Source organism: Neovison vison, chromosome 2 (genome assembly GCF_020171115.1).
Source record: "Neovison vison isolate M4711 chromosome 2, ASM_NN_V1, whole genome shotgun sequence".
Lineage (NCBI taxonomy): Eukaryota > Metazoa > Chordata > Mammalia > Carnivora > Mustelidae > Neogale > Neogale vison.
Window position 1 is genome coordinate 24746953 of NC_058092.1, and position 21915 is coordinate 24768867.

The 21915-nt window shown below is 39.2% G+C and overlaps 1 protein-coding gene across 8 annotated transcripts in view; it reads left to right on the forward strand.

Annotated features, from left to right (window-relative positions):
• LOC122899712 (S100P binding protein) overlaps window positions 1-21237 on the forward strand; it is a 54188-nt gene extending 32951 nt beyond the window's left edge. For 6 of the 8 annotated variants that reach the window (XM_044237714.1, XM_044237716.1, XM_044237712.1 and 3 more), the window contains 2 exons: window positions 17952-18039; window positions 20537-21237. In XM_044237714.1, the coding sequence (XP_044093649.1) occupies window positions 17952-18039; window positions 20537-20678 (230 nt within the window). In that variant the 3' untranslated portion in view covers window positions 20679-21237. Of the gene's footprint in view, window positions 1-7888; window positions 8004-17951; window positions 18040-20536 lie in introns of those variants that run through there. The other 2 variants (XM_044237718.1, XM_044237719.1) reach the window with 2 other exon arrangements.
• Window positions 21238-21915: the final 678 nt, after the last annotated feature.

Consider the following 21915-nt stretch of genomic DNA (forward strand, 5'->3'; position numbering starts at 1 on the left):
AATTTGCCTATTTTAGATACTTCGTGTAAGTGGAATCAGACAGTACTCTTCATTTTGTGACTGGCTTATTTCATTTAGCTATAATGTCCTCAAGGTTCATCGGTGTTGTAGCAGGTGCCAGAATTTCCCTCCTTTTTATGGCTGACTAATGTACCACACTTTATCCATTTATCCTTCAATGGACACTTGAGTTGCTTCCACCTCTTGGCTGTTGTGAATGGTACTGCTTTGAACTTGGGTGCTTATCTGCTAGAGATACCTATCTCCTCAAGACCTTGCTTTCAGTTCTTTTGGATTTATGCCCAGAAGTATTGTTAGATCATATGGTAGTTCTGCTTTGAATTTTTTGAGGAACCTCCTTACTGTTTGACACAGTGGTTGTACTATTTTATAACCCCACCAATAGTGTACAAGGGTTCATTTCTCTACATCCCCACCAACGCTTATTATTTTCTGTTTTCTGGTAGTAGTTGCCTTAAATGGTTGTTCTATCTATATCCATCAGTATTACAGCTATGTGAATATTGCTCACTGCAAAGTCAGTAGTATACTGTGGTTTCAAACATTTTCTTGAATCGTTTGTTTTTATGGAGTGGTTCATGGCCTCACTTACTTTTTTTTTTTTTTTAATAAGATTTTATTTATTTATTTGACAGAGATCACAGGTAGGCAGAGTGACAGGCAGAGAGAGAGGAGGAGGAAGCAGGCTCCCCGCCGAGCAGAGAGCCTGATGTGGGACTCGATCCCAGGACCCTAGAATCATGACCAGAGCCGAAGGCAGAGACCTTAACCCACTGAGCCACCCAGGCGCCCCAGCCTCACTTACTTTTTAAACTATGAATTAATTTATCACTAATTTTTTTTACAAATGCAACTTACTTCCTTATCTATGTTGCCTGTGTGTCTGTGTCATGCCCCTCCACAAATGTTCAGACATACCCAGTAATCTATCAACTCCTTTAAAATTTCTTCTGGAAACCTTTCTAGAGCCGTGTGTTCTGCTCCAGTCTATACTGTTTGTTCTCCCATCCAAGTACTAACCAGGCCCGACCCTGCTTAGTTGTTCTCTAGCCTTGCTGCAGAGCTGTCATCCTAGTGTTTGCCTTTGCTGCCCTTCTGGGTTGAATCCTGTTCCTAGATCCCCATTTCTTTTCTTTTCTTTTTTTTTTATTTTTTAAAGATTTTATTTATTTATTTGACAGACAGAGATCACAAGTAGGTAGAGAGGCAGGCAAAGAGAGAGGAGGAAGCAGGCTCCCTGCGGAGCAGAGAGCCTGATGCGGGGCTCGATTCCAGGACCCTGAGATCATGACCTGAGCCAAAGGCAGAGGCTTTAACCCACTGAGCTACCCAGGCACCCCTAAGTCCCCATTTCTTCCTCTTGATCTGTTTTAGTGGAGCACATTCTTTGAGAATTTCTAAGAAAGTGATAGATAAATTTGGGTGGCCCTTCCATATCTGAAAACATCTCTTTTCTCATACTTGATTGGTAGTTTGGTGTAGAATTCTAAATTCAAAGTCATTTTTCTCAGAGTTTTGAAGGCATATATCTAATGTTCTTGTTAAGTCTGTTACTGGGGGGCCTGGGTGGCTGAGTGGGTTAAAGCCTCTGCCTTCGGCTCAGGTCATGATCCTGGGGTCCTGGGATCGAGCCCCGCATTGGGCTCTCTGCTCAGCAGGGAACCTGCTTCCTCCCCCTCTCTCTGCCTACCTCTCTGCCTACTTGGGATCTCTTTCTGTCAAATAAATAAATAAAAATCTTCAAAAAAAAAAAGTCTATTATTACAGTCACAATACTTATAATTTAATTTTTATTCCTTTTAATGTAACCTGTTTTTTGTTTTTTTTTTTAAAGATTTTATTTATTCATTTGACAGAGAGATTACAAGTAGGCAGAGAGGCAGGCAGAGAGAGAGAGGAGGAAGCAGGCTCCCCGCTGAGCAGAGAGCCCGATGCGGGACTCGATCCCAGGACCCTGAGATCATGACCTGAGCCGAAGGCAGCGGCTTAACCCACTGAGCCACCCAGGCGCCCCAGTAACCTGTTTTTTTCTTTCTGGAAAGTTCTTATTCTTCTCTTTATCCATTATTTTATGCAAATTATTCCACTTGCTGGGACATTTTCTTATTGACTACTTTCATAATCACATTTACGATTTCTAAGAGTTTTCCTTTTTTGTTCCCTTTGCATATTATGTTGTTCTTATTTTATGAACAAATTGCTTATCTCAAGATTTTTTCTTTCTTCTTTTTGTTTTGTTCTGTTTTGTTTTGTTTAAAGATTTTATTTATTTATTTGAGAGGGAGAAAGAGAGATCACCCAAGAGCAGGAGGAGAGAGAAGCATATGGGATCCAATCTCAGGACACTGGGATCATGACCTGAGCTAAAGGCAGTTGCTTAACTAACTGAACCACGAGGTGCCTTGATTTTCTTTTTTGAGTAATAAGTCAAATATAGTAAACTGCACAAAATTAACATGTACAACTTGTTGAGTTTTGACATTTCTATACACCCATGAAACTAGCTGCAATTAAGATAAATATACCACACCACCAAGTTTCTTTGTGCCTCTTTATAATTCCTCCTTCCTGTCTTTCCTTGCCACCTTCATTTCCCAGGCAGCCACTGATCTGCTGTCACTATAGTTTGTAATTTCTAGAATTTTGTGTAAATGGAATCATATAGTATATATACCAGCTTCTTTCTCAAAGCATAATTATTTTGAAATTCATAATTTTGTTGATATTTTATTCCTTTTCACTGCTGAGTAGTATTCCATTATAGAAATATACCACGATTTGTTTATCCATTCACCTGTTGATGGGCATTTGGGTTGTTTCCAAATTTTGCCTATTAAAAATAAAGTTGTTATGAATATTCATGTACAAATCTTTGTATGGATATGCTTTCATTTTCCTTGAGTAAAAATCTAGGGGTAAAATGACTGGGCCATATGGTAGGTATATGTTTAATTTTTTAAGAAACTACCAAACCTGGGACATCTAGGTGGCTAAGTCTGTTAAGCATCTGACACTTGATTTCTGCCCAGGTCACAGTCTTAGGGTCGTGAGATTGGGTCCCAAGTTGGGCTCCATGCTCAGCGGGGAGTGCTTGAGATTTTCTCCGTCTGCCCCTCTCCGAGCTCATGCGCACCCACTCTCTCTCTCTCTCTCAAATAAATAAATCTTAAAAAAAAACAAAAAACAAAAAAAACACAAACCACCAAACTTTTCCAAAGTGGTTGTACTATTTTATATTCTCACCAGCAGTATATGCTCCCATCCTTATGAAGGATTGTTCATTGACAGTATATAGAAATTCAGGTGATTTTTATACATTAATCTTATTCTGCAGCCTTGCTAATCAACTCTGCTTGTTAGTGTTGGTGCCTTTTTTGTCCATCACCTCAGTTTCTCTATCTGTGATCATGTCATTAGCAAATAATCACATTTTTACTTGTTCCTTTCCAATTTGAATGCCTTCTATTTAATTTTTTTGCCATATTGCACTGGCTAGAACCGCCAGTATAATGCTTAATACAAGTAATACAAGTAACTTGTTGCTGATCTTACCAGGAAAGCATTTAGTCTTTCATTGTTACGTTAGCTATTATGTTAGCTGTATCTCCTAGATACCCTTTATCAGATTTGCAGTGTTCTCTCCTGTTTATAGATTGTTGAGAGTTTTATTAGAAATGGATACTGGATTTTGTCAAATACTTTCTCTACATCTGTTAAGGTGATCATACAGTGTTGTGTTTTTTAAAGTCCATTAATTGGAGAATGATATTTGATTTTCTAGTGTTAAGCCAGTGGTACATTTCTGGGTTTTATGCATTCTGCACTTGGTCTTAAAGTATTATCCTTTTAAAGTAATAGCCTTGGGTTGATTTGCTAAAAATTTATTATGCATTTTTGCATCTGCCTCAATAAGGGATATTGGTCTATACTTGTAATTTCTTTTTCTTTTTATAAGTTTATTTCTTTATTTTTTTTAATGTTTTGTTTATTTATTTGACAGAGACAGCAAGAGAGGGAACACAAGCAGGGAAAGTGGGAGAGGGAGAAGCAGGCTTCCTGCTGAGCAGGGAGCCTGATGAGGGGCTGGATCCTGGGACCCTGGGATCATGACCTGAGCTGAAGGCAGGTGCTTAACAACTGAACCACCTAGGCGCCCCTGCACTTAGAATTTCTTGATTTGGTCTTGGTATCAGAGTAATGTTGGCCTCACAGAATGAATTGGGAAGTATTTCTACCTCTTCAGATTTTCTGGAAGAGTTTGTATAGGAGAATTGGTATCTCTTTTTGGGTAAGTTTTGGTTTTCTTTCAAAGAATTTCATCTGAGTTGTTAAATTTATTAGCATGAAGTTAATAACATTACCTTATTAGCCTTTTATGTATCTATTTATTTCTGTTTATTTATTTATTTTAAAGATTATTATTTATTTATTTAGAGAAAACCAGTATGCATTTAGGGACGGGAGAAAGGGAGAAAGAGAATCCCAAGTAGACTGCTCTGAGCACAGAGCCTGAGGGAGGGTGGCTGGGCTTGCTCTCATGACTGGAAGATCTTGCCCTGAGCGGAAGTCAGGAGTCAGACGGTTAACCGACTGAGCCACCCAGGTGCCCCGCCTTCTACATGGTATTCTGTAGTAATGTCATCTTTCCCATTTTGGTATCAGTAATTTGTGTTTTCTCTCTTTTGGCTCTCAGGCTGGCTCTCAGTCTGGCTGAGTTTATGAACACTATGATGTAATACTTTCTTAAAATAGAACCCAGCTTTTGTTTTGCTGATTTTTCTCTTTTTCTATTTCATTGATTTTCATTCTGATATTATGTCCTTTTTTCTGCTTACTTTGAGTTTCCTTTGCTCTTTTCCTATTTTCTTTTTTTTTTTAAAGGTTTTATTATTTATTTGACAGACAGAGATCACAAACAGGCAGAGAGGCAGGCAGAGAGAGAGAGGAGGAAGCAGGCTCCCCACTGAGCAGAGAGCCTGATGTGGGGCTCAATCCCAGGACCCTGGGATCATGACCTGCACCGAAGGCAGAGGCTTTAAACCACTGAGCCATCCAGGCGCCCCTTTCTAGTTTCTTTAGATGGTTGCTAAGACCATTTATTTGAGACCTTTCTTTTCTAATTTAGTAAGGGATATTAGGAGCAAGAGGAAATAAATTCATACAGCCAGTCTGTTTGTCTGGATGCCTTGACTTTTTTTTAAAAATCAACTTTACTGATTTACATGCAGTAAAATGTACCCATTTTAAGGATACATTTTGCTGAGCTTTGGCAAATTTATGCATCTGTGAAATCAACACAACAGTCAAGATTAATAGAACATTCCCACAATACCCAGAATCTCCCTTGTGCTCCGTCTCAGTCATTCTGTCCCTGCCTGGCTCCTGTGCTGGGAAAGTGCTGATGTCTTTTTGGTCACTATAATTAGATTTGTCTTTTCTAGAGTTTCATATAAATGGAATCATGCAATATGTGTCCTTTTGTGTTTGGCTTCTTTTACTTGGAATAATTTTTACATATTTATCCATGTTGTGGTGTGTATCAGTTCTGTAGTTTACTGCTGGATTTTTCCTTGTATTAATAATACTGTAGTTTAGTCATTGTTGAATGGCATTTGTGCTTCTAGTCTTCGGCTGTTACGAATAAAGCATCTATGAGCAATCATACATGGGTTTTGTATGGATGTGTGTTTTCATTTCTCCATGGTAAATAATTAGGGGAGTGGAATTGCTGAGTCATATAGTGTTTGTATAACTTTCCCCAAAGTGATCATACTATTCATTGTGAGTTTTGTATTGCAAAGGCTTAGGTTCTTTTTTATATATGCATATCTAGTTATTCTAGCACCATTTGTTGAAAAAGTTATCCTTTCCATGGGTTTCTGAATTCTCTATTCTGTTCATTGGTATGCATGTCTGTTCTTATGCCAATATTATACTGTCTTGATTACTGTAACTTTATAGCAAGTCTTGAAATTATTTGGATTTCTATAATTTTTTTAAAAAATTAAGTTAAAAAAAATTAACTTCAGCTTGTCAGTTTGTTCAAAAACACCTGTTGGGTATTTCATTGGGATTGTTTTGAATCTATAATAGATCATTTTGGGGAGAACTAACATCATAACAATACTGAGCCTTCTAATCTGTGAACAGGATATATTTCCACTTATTTATTGCCTTGTTAATTTCTGTCAGTAACATTTTGTACTTTTTATTGTACAGATCTTGCATGTATTTTGTTAATTCATTCATTGATATCTCAGTGCTTTTTATAATTTAATGAACTGTCCAACCCATAAGTGTAGTCACCATCTGTCAATGTACAATATTACTAAAATATTATTTACAGTGTTCTGTATGCTGTACTTTTCATTTCTGTGACTTATTTATTTCATAACTGGAAGTTTGTACTTCTTAATTTCCTTTATCTGTTTCACCCATTCCCCCTGTCTTCCTGCTAGCAATCACCAGACAACCAAAGAACAATCAAAGTAGAACAACCAATTTGTTCTTTGTATTTAAGAGTCTGTTTGAGTCTTTTTTGTTGTTTCTGTTCATTTGTTTTGTTTTTTAGATTCCACATATAAATGAACTCATGATATTTGTCCTCTATCTTTCTTACTTCACTTAGTATTAGACCACCTAGGCCCATCGATGTTGCAGATGATAAGATCTCATTCTTTTTTATGGCCAACTAATATTAAAGAGAGAGTGTATGTATATGTATCACATCTCCTTTATCCATCCATTATAGACAATTTGGTTGCTTCCATGTCTTGGCTATTGTAAATAATGTTGCAGTAAATATAGGGGTGCATATATATTTTCAAATTAGTGTTTTTTGCTTTCTTTGGGTAAATACCCAGAAGTGGAATACTGGATCATATGGTATGTTTAATTTTAATTTTTTGAGGAACCTCCAGTACTGTTTTCCATAGTGGCTGCACCAGTTTGCATTCCCAACAGTAGTCCACAAAGGTTCCCTTTTCTCCACATCCTCACCAATACTTGTTATTTTTTGTTGTTTTACTACTAGCCATTCTGACTAATGTGAAATGATAATCATTGTGGTTTTGACACCTGGTAACATTTTAATAAATCCCTTAGGGTTTTCTGCTCTCTCCAAATAAGGGTAGTTTATTTTTTCCTTCCAATCTGTAGGCCTTTTTTTCTTTTTCTTGCCTTCCTGCACTGGCTAAGACCTGCAGTACATTAAGTAGGATATTAGCTGTAGGTTTATCATAGATACCCTTTATTAGGTTTGAGGAAGTTCCTCTTCCCCTTCTGTTTGGTTGAGGAAGTTCCCCTTCTGTTCTTAGTTAGGTTGGGAGAGTTTTCAGCATGAATGAGTGGTGAATATTGTCTGTTGAATTTTCTGCAGTTATTTAGAAGGTCATATAGTATTTCAGCTTATTCTGTAATGTGGTGTGTTACATTTATTGATTTTTGACTCTTAGGCTAACTTGCATTCCTGGATACACTCACTGTCCTTACTGAATTATCTTTAAGTTTGCTAATATTTTTAATAGTTTTTATGTCTTACTTGTCTTGTTTACAAGAAGTTTTGATTTTTAGTTTTTCTTGTATTGTCCTCTAAGTATCATGGTAGTACTGACTTCATAAAATGAGTAGGGAGGTGTTCTTTCAGTTTATGTAGGATTGGTATTATTTCTTCCTTTAAATGTGTGATAGAATTTATCAGTGAAGCCATCTAACCCTGGAGGGTTTTTTTTTCTTTTTTCAGAATTTCTTTGGGTCCATTTCAATAATTTCTGTCTTACAAGGAATTTTCCCATTTTATCTAAGTTCATTATTTTATTGGCATAAAATTACTCATAATGGTCCTTTATTATTCCTTTAATTATTATAGGATCTGTAGTGATGGTCACTGTTTCGTTTCTAATATTGGTAAGTTGTCTTTTTATTTTCTTGGATGATCTAGTTAAAGGTTTATCAATTTTACGGATTTTTTCTTTGCCCCCAAAGCAAATTTTTAGTTTCATATTTCTGTATTATTTTTGGCTATTTCATTTTTATTCTTTTCTCCACTTTGTTGTTGCTTTTCTTCTATGTACTTTGGGTTTAATTTGGTCTTCTAGCTTTTTTATTTTTAAGATTTTATTTATTTGACAGACAGAGATCACAAGTAGGCAGAGAGGCAGGCAGAGAGGAGGAAGCAGGGTCCCCACTGAGCAGAGAGCCCAGGTGCGGGGCTCGATTCCAGGACTCTGGGATCATGACCTGAGCTGAAGGCAGAGCCTTAACCCACCGAGCCACCCAGGCACCCCTCTTCTAGCTTTTTATTTTTTATTTTATTTTTTTAAACACATTAAATTTTTTTTTTAAGATTTTATTTATTTATTTGACAGAGATCCCAAGTAGGCAGAGAAGCAGGCAGAGAGAGGAGGAAGCAGGCTCCCTGCTGAGCGAAGAGCCTGATGCGGGGCTTGATCCCAGGACCCTGAGATCATGACCTGAGCCTAAGGCAGAGGCTTTAACCCACTGAGCCACCCAGGCACTCCTCTTCTAGCTTTTTAATGTGGAAGGTTACATCACTGATCTGAAATCTATTTTCTGTAAGCATCTTTTTTTTTTTTTTTTTTTAAGATTTTATTTTGAGAGAGCGTGCACGCGAGCACAAGGCGGGAAGGGCAGAGGAAGAAGCCGACTCCTTGCTGAGTGGGCCCTCCCCCCCAGCCTCTGTGCAGGGTTCAGTCCCAGGACTCAGATCATGACCTGAACCAAAAGCAGGCATTTAACTAACTGAGCCACCCAAGTGCCCCTTCTATAAGCATTTAGAGCTATAGTTTTCCTTTAAGTGTTGTTTAGGTGCATCCCACAGATTTTGATAGATTTTCACTTTCATTTGGCTCAAAGCAATATCTGTTTTCCCTTGTGATTATTTCTTTGTCTTACGGATTATTTAGAAGTGTGTTATTTAATTTCCAAACATTTGGGAAGTTTTTTTTGTTGTTGTTGTTGCTTTTTAAAGATTTTATTTATTTATTTGACAGAGATCACAAGCGGGCAGAGAGACAGGCAGAGACAGAGAGAGGAGGAAGCAGGCTCCCTGCTGAGCGGAGAGCCTGGTGCCGGTCCCAGGGTCCTGGGATCATGACCCGAGCCGAAGGCAGAGGCTTAACCCACTGAGCCACCCAGGTGCCCTGGGAGTTTTCATCTATCTTACTATTTTAGCTTAATTCTGTTGTGGTCAGAAAATATTCTTGATAATGAGTTCCATTCTTTTAAATGTACTGAGACTTATTTTTATAGACCAGCATATGGTGTGTTTGGTGAATGTTCCATGTGCACTTGAAAGTGTATATTCTGATGTTGGTGGAGTGTTCTATACATTTCAGTGAGGTTTTATATGTTGCTGGTGGTGTTCAGTTCTATATCCTTACAGATTTTCTAACTAAAAGAGGAGTGTTCGTATCTCCACTCTAATTGTGGATTTTCCTGTTTCTCCTTTCACTTCTGTCAGTTTTTGCCTCTTGTATTTTAAAACTCTGCTATTGGATGCATACACTTTTAGGAATATTATATCCTCTTGATCATTTGTCCCCTTTTATCATTATGAACTTTTTTCACTCTCAGTAACATTCAGTATTTACATTTTTTTTTAAAGATTTTATTTATTTATTTGACAGATCGCAAGTAGAGGCAGGTAGAGAGAGAGGGGGGAAGCAGGCTCCCTGCTGAGCAGAGAGCCCGATGCAGGACTCGATCCCAGGACCCTGGGATCATGGCCTGAGCCGAAGGCAGAGGCTTTAATCCACTGAGCCACTCGGCACCCCCAGTATTTACATTCTTAATAATAATTCTGTTTGAGAGTCTATTTTGTCTCATTTATGTAGCCAATCCAGCCTTCTTTTCACTACTGTGTACATGATAGATTTTAATTTTAATTTTAATTTTATTTATTTATTTTTAAAGATTTTATTTATTTATTTGACAGAGAGAGGAGGATGCAGGCTCTCTGCTCAGCGGGGAGCCTGCTTTTCTCCCTCTCTCTGCCTGCCTCTCTGCCAACTTGTGATCTCTCTCTCTGTCAAATTAATAAATCTTTTTTAAAAAACTTTTTTTACTTTTAATCTAGCCATATCTTTGTGTTCTAAAGTGGATGTCTTGGGGCGCCTCACTTGGTTAAGTGGGGGATCCTTGATTTCAGCTGAGGTCGTGATCTCAAGGTTGTGAGATGGAGCGTCTCCTTGGGCTCAGGTGCTGGGTGTGGATCCTACTTAAGATTTTTCTCTCTTCTCTTTCACTCCTTTTGCCTCTCCCCACTCCCTCTCTAAAAAAAATAGTAATAATAATAAAACTAAGTGGATGTCTTATAGACACTATATAATTGAATGTAGCTCTTCTTTTTTCCAGTCTTTATAGTCTCAGTGTTTTAATTTGTTAGTCCAATCAGTATGGGTGGGTTTTTTTTTTTTTAGTATGGGTGGTTTTATTTTTTTTTTTTTTTAAAGATTTTATTTATTTATTTGACAGAGAGAAATCACAAGTAGACAGAGAGGCAGGCAGAGAGAGAGGAGGAAGCAGGCTCCCTGCTGAGCAGAGAGCCTGATGCGGGACTCAATCCCAGGACTCTGAGATCATGACCTGAGCCGAAGGCAGCGGCTTAACCCACTGAGCCACCCAGGCGCCCCAGTATGGGTGGTTTTAAATCTACCATCTTATTACTTGTTTTCTGTTTGCTTATCTGTTCATCTGCTCTTTGTGGTGTGTGGAAGCTGGCTCCCTGCTGAGCAGAGAGGATTTGGGGCAGCAGATCCCAGGAGCCAAAGGCAGAGGTTTTAACCCATTGACCACCCAGGTGCCCCTGGCCTTTTTTTTTTCCTTAAGTATTTTTTAGTATTCCATTTTATCTTCATGCTTGATTTATTACCTATAACTCTTTGTTTTATTTTTAGTGCTTGTTAGAGAGTAGTAGTTCTCGAAGTTTTTGTTATCAGGACCCATTTACACTCTTAGAAATTCAGGACCCCAAAGTTTTTGTTGGCATGGGTTACATCTATCTATACTCAGTCATATTAAAAGTTATAACTGAGGGGCACCTGGGTGGCTCAATGGGTTAAAGCCTCTGCCTTTGGCTCAGGTCATGATCCCAGACCCTGCATTGTGCTCTCTGCTCAGCTGGGAGCCTGCTTCCCCTCTCTCTCTGCCTATTTGTAATCTCTGTCTGTCAAATAAATAAATAAATCTTTAAAAAAAAAAAAACAAAAACTGAAAAATTGTTCAAATATTTATTAATATATTTAAAAATAGACTTATTGCACGTTAACGTAAATAATATGTTCTTATTAAAAATAACTTTTTTAAAAAAGTAATCTCTGTGTGCAACAGCGGGCTTGAACTCACAACCCTGGAGATCAAGAGTGGCAGGCTTCACTGACTAATCCAGCCAGGGGTCTCTAAAAATAACATTTTTTTTTTTTTAAAGAAGGGTAGGAGTAGAGGGAGAGAGGAAATACAGAGCCCGAGATAGGCTTCATCTCACAACCCTGAGATCATGACCCGAGCCAAGATCAAGAGTCCAACACTTAACTGACTAAACCACGCAGCCGCCCCTAAAAATAACTTTTTTAAAACAAAATCAAAACTTTGGGGAGATGAATGGCATTGATTTACATTTTTTGCAAATCTCTGTTAATGTCTGACTTAATAGAAGCCTGCTGGATCCTTATATGTGGTTCTATACTCTCTGTCATGTCATATAGCCTCTTGAGAATTCCATGGTACACTTGAGAGAATGCAAGTGAAAAGGACAAATAACATCTTAGTGTTGTTGTGAAAATAGTCTTGACTTTTAAAGCCTTAGAAGGGGGTAGAGGGACTCCCAGGGACTCTAGAACACACCTTGAGAACTGTGATTCTGTTGTTTACAATATGGATCTTTAACCTCCCAGTCCACCTTTAAATAATATACCACTTAGCATATAATACAAGGCCCTAATTAACAATACACTTCCAAATCTCCATATTGTTTTTTTTTTTTTTTAAGTTTATTTATTGATTTAAGTAATCTATACACTCGATGTGGGGCTTGAACTCACGACCTGAGGATCAAGGGTTGAGTGCTCTTCTGACTGAGCCAGCCAGGTGCCCCTCCATTCTGGTTTTTGTTTTTGTTTTTGTTTTTGTTTTAAAGATTTTATTTATTTGACAGAGATCACAAATGGGCAGAGGGGCAAGCAGAGAGAAAGAGAGGGGGAAGCAGGCTCTCTGCAGAGCAGAGATCCTGATGTGGGACTCGATCCCAGGACCCTGAGATCATGACCCGAGCTGAAGGCAGAGGCTTAACCCACTGAACCACCCAGGTGCTCCTCCATTCTGTTTTTTTTTTTTTTTTTTTTTATAAAGATTTTATTTATTTATTTGACAGAGAGAGATTACAAGTAGGCAGAGAGGCAGGCAGACAGAGAGAGGAGGAAGCAGGCTTCCTGCTGAGAGCCTGATGTGGGACTTGATCCCAGGATCCCGAGATCATGACCTGAGCCGAAGGCAGCGGCTTAACCCACTGAGCCACCTATTGTTTGTATACGTTTTACGTATACATACATGTTTAAGCCTTCAACATACTAAGGTTATCTTTTAAAGTTTTTTTTTTTAATGAGGAAAAGTCTATATTTACTCACATATTTACCGTTTTCGTGCCCTTGATTCTTCGTCTGTTATTTTCCTTTTTCCTGATGAATTTTTAGTTTCTTGTAGTGCAGGTTTGTTGGCAATGAAGTCTCTCTGCTTTTGTTTTATTTACAAAGTGTTTGTTTTACCTTCATTTTAAACTTTTTGTTTTGAAAAATTATAGACTCAGAGACTCACAAGACGTTTCTAGGTTCACCTCAGTGGTTTCCCTTCCGTCAAGAAGGACAATTCTGAACAGTCTGAAAACAGTTGTTTCATATATTTTGCCCAATTTCTAGTTGCCTACAGTGGGAGGTGAGCCCATTCATCATGCCTAGAAGTAGAATTCTCACTTTGATTGTTAATGGAGATCACAAGCCGCAGTGGTTCTATACATTCTACTTTTGCACTTGGCACTGCTGTTGAGCATGTTCATATGTCACTCACTAGCCTCCATCTAATACATCATTCAGAAATGAGCTAAATAATATATATAATAATATATAATACACTAATTTTATATGGGTGTGTGTGCATATATATATATATATATATATATATAACAATAATGCCTACTTCTTTCTTCTGTTTTTTGCCCTGTCTGCAAGGAAAATCAGTCAAGATTTGCACTAGATCATTGCAGTTTTGTTGACCTAGAGGTGACACATTTGCATTCTTGTTTTCCACTTAATCTTTTTTCCTTTTTATTCCTATTAATGTATTTATAAAAGCAGTAGCCTGCACCCCTATAAGCATATTTTTTTCTCTCTTTCCCTCTTCATTCATTTCTCTGTGTTAGGTATTTTTTTGATTGCAAGGAATAGAGACCTTGTGATTGCCTTTAAGTAACTGAGTTTAAGGATTTACAGAAGATCAGACAACGACATAGCCAGTTCTTATAGTAAAAAGAATCAGCCATAGATCCGTGCTCCATGCCCCCTCAGAAATGGGTGCCTCTGTTACCTATTCAGGTTTTCCTTGCTGAGTTAATGGTTCTAATACTTCTAATCTTTCTCTGTGACCAGTGAGTGCTTCTGCTGCTCTCTCTTAGCTGTCTCACGTGTGTCCGTTCTCTCTTCGAGTCCTGCCTGTGTGCTCATCTCTCTCATTCTCATTACTAAAGCTCGCAGTCACATTCCGAAAGAGAGTATAAATCGGAAGGATTTATTCACTTAATGACCTGTTGGGGCCAGGCCAGCTCGTGGGTCATGAGTCAGCTGAGAGATTCTCTGTTCGTGGGTCTTGTGCCACACTTAATTGAACAAGGTCATGTGCAAAGTATGGTGACATCTAAAACCTGGCAGAAGGGCCACTGGTAGAGCGCGTGTTCAGCATCTTCCATTCTTCCTCCTTAACAGTCGATTGACCTAACTTATTAGGGACAGTTATTAGTCTGAATTGTCCCCAAAACTAGTTAGCTACATATTTATAGATGAAGGTTTAGATGAATTGCTTATCTCATTCCTGTAATGTTAAGGTTTTTATTTCCTCTTTCATTCTTAGATGAATTTCATTCTTAGGCACAAAACAAAGGACAGTCTTTGCCACCTTTTAGCCACAACTTAAAATAAACCCATGGTACTGATTGTTGGTCCAAGAAAGCCCATCTGTTAGAGACTGTGAAGAGAAAATTCAAACATTTCCATTCTTGTTAGCATCTCTAAATTTGGCAGAAGAGATAGGAGCCATGAACTGAAATAAGGTTTTTGGATTATTAGCTCCACCTGGGTTTGAATCCTGGCTTTCCCATTTACAAGATGATAGATGAGTATCTTTTTTAAGCTCCAGTTTAATCATGAATAAAATGGAGATCATGGTATTTGCCTCGTGTGGTGGTTAGGATTAGATGATAGGATGAATACAAAGCATTTAGCAAAGAGCCTGGCACATAATACATGCTTGATGTAGATCATTAAGTCTTACTTAAAAAGGTTACCCTAGTCCATCAGTAAGTTCTTAGTGCTAAGGAAAAGTAACATTCTTGGTGCAAGAGCTGAGACCTGATCATTGAGCCCTTGTTCACTCAGCACTGTGCGCCGTACCAACTGTATACAAGAGACATACTGTGATGTGATTCTTGCCTTCTCATCCCCACTATGATATGTCAGTCCTGGAAAAATTTTTAAGGAAACTCAACTCGATGATGGTATTATACTGTTAGAATTCAGGCTGTTACTAACTGTGTGACCTTGGGCAGATTGTTTCTCTGTCTTCGTCTGTGAAATGGAGGAAATACTTCAGAGGATTACCATAACAATGAACAGATGAGTTAATGTATGTAAAGCTCATAGGATAATGTCTGATGGCAGTGGTAAGTGCTATATGTAAATTTCTTCTGCTAGATTATGACTCCTAGCAGATTAATACTTGAAGCCTCCTTGGGCTTAATCGACCAGGTTTTTTGTTTGTTTTTCTTTTTTTCCCTTTGAGTTTAAAGTGAATAGGTTTCTCTGTAGGGGGCATACAGTATATCTTTAGCCTCCATCATCAGGGCAGTTTTATAGAATCTAGCTGGTAAGAGATGAGTGAGCTGATGGACATGGTCTACAGATAATCTTGTTTTCATTTTGAGATGGGATACCACAATATCTTACCTTGTCAGCCCTTCTTTGGTGATGCTTAGGCAGGAGAAACATCTTGAAAGTACTACAAAGGTGGTTTTTCCCCTCACTGAAATGTTTTTTTGCAGACCTAAAATGATTGGGGTGCTCGTTATGTGAATGTAGGATATGGGAAAGGCAATTTGATTTGAGACCTTTGATTTTAACTCAACAGGCAAGGGATTTTCTAATCTAAAGCTACTTCCCTTCTTAAAGGAGAAATTCTTTTCTGATTTGTATTTTCTTCTCAAGAAGTGAGATTAAGGGGCACCTGGGCAGCTTGGTTGGTTAAGTGACTGCCTTTAGCTCAGGTCATGATCCTGGAATCCCAGGATCAAGTTCCCCATCGGGCTTCCTGCTCAGCAGGGAGGCTGCTTCACTCTCTGAACTTCACCCCTCTCATGGTCTGTCTCTCTCTCCTATCCTCTCTCTCTCTCTCAAATAAAATCTTTTTTTTTTTTTTTTTTTTAAAGATTTCATTTATTTATTTGACAGACAGAGATCACAAGTAGGCAGAGAGGCAGGCAGAGAGAGAAGGGGGAAGCAGGCTCCCTGCTGAGCAGAGAGCCCGATGTGGGGCTCGATCCCAGGACCCTGGGATCATGACCTGAGCCAAAGGCAGAGGCTTAACCCACTGAGCCACCCAGGCGCCCCTCAAATAAAATCTTTAAAAAAAGAAAAAGAAAAATTAATATTTTTTCTTTCCATATTAGTGAGATTGAACATCTTTTCATTATGTTTATTGATCATTTGTATTACTTTCTGAATTGCTTATTCATGTCCTTTGACCTCTTTTGTTTTTGAGGAGATAACTCCTGTAGAGTGAGGACATTAAAACTTCACCAGATATGTTTCAGATGTATTTTTCATTTTGTCATTTGTCTTCTTTTACTCTTGGGTATACTTTTTTAGCTGCACAGAAGCTTGTAATGAATCTGTGTTTTTCCTGAAGAGTATCATCTCGTTATGGTTAGAGAATTTCTGCTGAGTGCTGTCATAGTATATGTGTAGACTGAGCCACTTAATAAACATTTTTCCTTACAGAACGGTGATTGATTGTCACATGATTCGAAGAGTCTTTGCAAACTGATGTAGTTGTGAAGCTCTAATGCCATAGCAATAGCTAGCACATACTGCACAACAGCTTTGTGTCAGGCACCATACTAAGTCTTATATGTACTGTGTTCCTAATGTTCAGCTTCATGCTAGATAGTATTATTGTCTGGGTTTCATAGATGAGTCGAGTGGGCCTAGAAGAAGTCAAAATGATTTGCCCAGGATCATAGAGCTAGTTAGTGGCTGAATTGGAATTTTAATTTAAGTCTGTCTGACTTCAAGGTATATACTTTCTCTGCAAAGCTGAACTACTTAAGGCCTCCAATAAATTAGACTGGTCCTTAAAGTTAAGTAAATATCTTTTACCAGAACCGGAAAAAAATGGTCCGTAGCTTTAGTTCAGCTGCTTTTGGTTTCTGAGAGCATAGTGGAGAGGATACTGAGCAGTGTGTGTGCTGGGTAAAAGAAAAGTCTCTACTGTCCAGGGCAGTGGTTTTCAAGGTGTGGTTTCCAGGCCAGCAGCATCCGCATCACTTGGGCCTTTCTTAGAAATGCAAAATCTCAGGTTCCACTGGAGACCTACAGAATCAGAAACTCCGGGGTTGGGGCCCAGTAATCTGTTTTATAATACTTCTGCTGATTATGATGCATGTTAAAATTTGAGACTTCACTGGTCTGGGGAAGTTATTTTGTTCTCTCTAATCATAATTTTTGTTTTTGCAAGCTTCAACCTAAATCTCAGCCCTGAAGTGCAAAATTAACATTATCAGATGATGCAAAAGTATGAAGTCAGACAGGAGCCAGTTTTGAGTTTGGTTTAGTGAGCATTTAAGGCAAGTCCACCTCCCTGAGCCATAGTTCCCACTTTCCAAAAAGATGTTAATAACATCTGTCTCCATATGAGATTTTTTTCTTTTTTTTAGAATTAGGTAAGATAGTATATGAAGTGCCTAGCACCTTGCCAGGCTCCCAGGTGCTTGAGAAATTGCCTCCAGCAATTTTTCTTACTTAGCAAAAAGCCCCCATTTGCCTTCTGTTCTCAGCCTCTCTCGTTTCTTGAACGTATTTTGCTGTCTTGTATCTCTGGACCTTTGTATTAGCTATGTCTCTTGGATACCTGCACCCCCCGCCCCCTTACCTCACTAACTTCTAGACATCTTTTGATTCCTGCTTCCGGTCTACCTCTCCTGTAGAGGGCTTTCTCAAACCCCCGCCCTCCAGTCTCTGTGCTCACACAGGAACCTGTGTTTCTCTGGTCATTGCACTTACTGCAAGTTTTGGAGTTGCCTCTCTCCTATATAAACTTCATGAGCGCAGATACAGCATCTTGTCTACCACCATATTCTAGAGATCAGTAAACTTCCTCACACATTGTAGGAGCTAAGTTTTGAATGAATGAATGGTGGCTGTCATTATTGCTGTTCCACCATTATCATCATCATCATCATCATCATCATCGTCATCATCATCTGAGAGCAAGCTCCCCTCCCTGGCTTACAGTTTTTGTGCTGACTGGTTGTGATAATCATAGATAGTATTAGGACCAGTGCCTGTTCTCTCTTGCCCTGAAAGCACGTGCTTTGACGTAGGCTGACATGGGAGTTCACTGAGCTGCTTCCTAACCACGATCCCTCTGTGTCACAGGTGCCTTGGGGGAACTGTATGCCCTGATGGGTCAAGTTCATCATATGCAGAACCCAAAGTGGCAACATCCTTCGGACCTCACCATGAGGTAAGTGGGTGATTAGGAAAAGGAGGAGGAAAAGCGTAGAATTTGGCTGTAGGAAGAACGGTAAAGGAAGTTGGGTTGTGATGATCGTTTAATTCCAAAGGTGGGGAAAGAAACAGGAGAGTATAATGAAATAACTGAGCTGAGGGCCGCCTGGGTCGCTCAGTCAGTTAAGAGGATACCTTTGGCTCAGGTCATGATCCCAGAGTCCTGGAATTGAGCCCCGCATCAGGCTCCCTGCTCAGTGGGGAGCGTACTTCCCCCCCTCTCCCTCTGCCTGCTGCTCTGCCTACCTGAGCTCTCTATCTGCTACCTATCTCTCTGTCAAAAAATAAAATCCTTAAAAAAAACAAAACAAAACAAAACTGAGCTGAAATCCAGGAAATGGTGGGGTCCATGACTAGCTTTGCAGTTTGTAACGCAGCTGTATGATTTTGATCAAGTCATGCCACTTCTTTGGTCCTCACATCACTAAAACTAGTATGTTGGACTAATTGATGTCAAAGGGACTTTCTATTCTGGAATCTTCTGGATTCTTGATGTAGTGTGGTTTTACAGATTTATTCAGTTACTTTGATCCAGTTACTGAAAAACCTTAGAGTCATCTTTGACTCCTTTCTTACCCCATATTCAGCCCATTAGCAAATCCCATAAGCTCTGCATACAAAATATGTCCAAAACCTGACCATTTCTCATCATTTTCACTTAGACTATTGCAAGTCTCCTAAATGGTCTCCCTGTTTCTGCTTTTGCCTGCCATTCTTAACTCAGCAGCCAGAGAGGTTCAGATTCTTTTCTTTGTTCAGAATTTTCCAGTGACTTCCCATCCTCACCATTCCCTATAAGGACCATGGCCGGGGCTGATGTGGTTAGCTCACTGACCTCACACCTACTCTTCCCCTAATCACTAATCACATGGACTTCCTTGTTTGTTTGTTTTTTAATTTAATTTTATTAGCCTTTCCCCCCCCCCTTTTATTTATTTATTTGATCGAGTTCACAAGTAGAGAGGCAGGCAGAGAGACGGGGGGGGGGGGGAAGCAGGCTCCCTGCTGAGCAGAGAGCCCGATGCGGGGCTCTATCCCAGGACCCTGAGATCGTGACTTGAGCTGAAGGCAGAGGCTCAATCCTCTGAGCCACCTAGGTGCCAAGCTATTTTTCAAATATGGCACACATGCTTCCACTTCAGGTCCTTTATACTCAGTGTTTCCCCTGTAGTTGCCAAAATCATAGCAGGTCTCAGAAAGAACAGTATGATGGGTATTAGATGAATCCTAGAGACAGGTGTGAATTCAAATCCAGGCTCTTCTACCTACTCCACTTTATGACCTTGGACAAGTTATTTAACCTGAGACTCAGTTTCCTGACCTGTATAAGATATTAATGAGAGTGCTTTTCTGATAAGATTGTTATTAGCATTAAACGAAGTGAAGTATTGAAAGAATTCAGCAAGTACTTCATATAAGGCTAGATAAATGTCATAAAATGTTAGTTATTTTCAACTCTGGTTACTGACAATGCCTGTGGAGATGTCTAAAAATACAGATGTCCAGGCACTGCCTTCAGGGGATTCAAAGTCATTAAGTTAGGGGGTGGGAGCAAGAATTTTTACTTTTAAAAAAGCTTCCCAGGGGGTTATTAGAACAGCTGGATTTGAGAATGAGCAAATTATCTCAGAGGGTCTTATTCAGAACCCTAGCCTAAAAGACTAGGGTGATTAAAGGAGAAGCTGAAGAAGCTTTACTTTGAGTCCTTGCTATTAATTATTCAGTCTCTAAACTTGCAATGTGATACTCACATGATGACTTACCTTCTCTGGGAATTTTACTCTAAAATTAACTGCTGTGTCCTGAGGAACCTTGAGCTGTATCAGACAGTGAGGTCCTGTTGGAGGTACAGATCTGGTACAACCAATGAAATACAGATCCGGTTTTAAATGTTTCTTGAAGGAGAAAATATTTTTTCCTACTGAAACATTATTACAGATTATATATTAGGTTTCTTAACATTCATGTATATGGCACATACCGCCATAATGCCTGTGTGGCAGCTGGCTTTGGGAGTTGGAAGAAAATAGCACTTACATTGTGACTTTCACATAAATAAAATGTAGTATAAATAATTTCTAAAATTGTCAGGATTGAAATGTGAAATTAATATCTGATATCCCAAAATAAAGATACTCTTTTTTTTTTTCTTTTTAAGGATTTTTAAAAATTTATTTATTTGAGAGAACATGAGAGAGAGAGCACAAGCAGGGGGAAGGGAGTAGAGGGAGAAGCAGACTTTGCGAAGCAGGGAGGCTGACACGGGACTCGATCCCAGGACACTGGGATCATGACCTAAACTGACAGCAGACACTTAACTGAGTGAGCCACCCAGGTTCCCGAAAGTAAAGATATTCTTAAAATAATTACCTCGGCCACTTTTTTGTGTACAAATAGCCATTCCAGGTGAAACCCTCATCTTTCCTATTTTCGTTTTCTTTCTCTCCTGATAGAAACTACGCTAGGTTCCGGCAGAAACCTCTGCAAAGATGCAGTCTGACTCAGTGGGTCGACAGGAACATGGGAAGCCAACATCGATTCCAGCGTGTCCTGGACTTCCAGTCAAGTCCATTTGTCTCATCCCATCAGCAGTGAAGGGCCCTATCCTATTCAGAGCAGCATCTCATCTTCTGCTCTTTCGTGCTTTGTAGATTTTGGATTTTATTTTTCACAAGATTTTTATTTAAAGAACTTGTCACCTTTTGGAAATTTCCATTGCTGACTTGAAATTTTTTTGTATAAGGTCCTTCTTGTTTGTCTGTGTGCATGCGTTTAAGCACTGTCACGTTTTAATTTTTTTATTTAAATTGAAGGTGGCCACTTCTTGAAAGCCAGCATTAGGCCAGAATACTTAGGCTCGAGCAAAACACCCACCTCAACACAGAGGTGATATCTGTTTCTTGTGCTGAAAAGAGAACCATCTTTTAATCTCCTATAAGGAAGAGATTACCAGGCTGCAAGCCAGTGTTAATTATTGCTGACGACTTATAAATGGACATAAGTCACTTTTAACAATGCCTCTCACTTTTTTATTTGAATCTCTGAGTACTTGCCAGTATTTTAAAGTTGGTAATCCAGGACATTTGAAGTAGGTTGGAGCAGGACAAAAATCCTGTTGTTGAAAGGACAAATTAAAAGTGTAAATCTTCTCTCCTTTTTGTACTTACTAGCTGCCTTTATTTTCTTGCTTCCCCCCTTCTTCATTAAATGTTTTGCACAATAGGTTTACAAATCTTACACATCTTAACTGACGGAAGACTGCTGACTAACCCTTGTCAATTTGTGGTCTTGTTTGCCTTTCCTTAAGGATTTTCCTTTTTTCCCCAGTGACCATTATGCTCCTTAGGTTCTATTGGTGTGTTCCTGTATCCTGTTAAGCCTAGATACGCCTCCTAAGAACAGCCTCCCTGCTCTCTTTTTATTAAGAGCTTCCCACCCCGAGTCCTAACTCCAGGACAGGCCAGAAAGCTACTGAGGTGTGAGTTGGTCTTCATTTTCATCTGCTCGACTCCCGGCTCTAAGTATCAGTTGCTGTGTCAGTCAGTGAGCTCCGGCCTGTCAGAGGGACTTGGGAGAGCCACTCTTTTGTCTCCATTGATAGTTAACAAGAGGTGCCTTCAGCTTCCGGATGTTATCATCTCATTTGGTCAAAGCTCTGATACATAGTTGGACAGAACTGCTGTCGTGCATCCTAATGTGGTTGCGATTGAGCCTGTGGACGAAGCATTACCCGATGAGAAGGTTTGGTACTAGATTGAGTTGTCACACTTTGTGCCGCCATCCTCGGGGATGTCTGAGGAGTTTGTTATTTTTCTTTACAGATGGCCCTAGA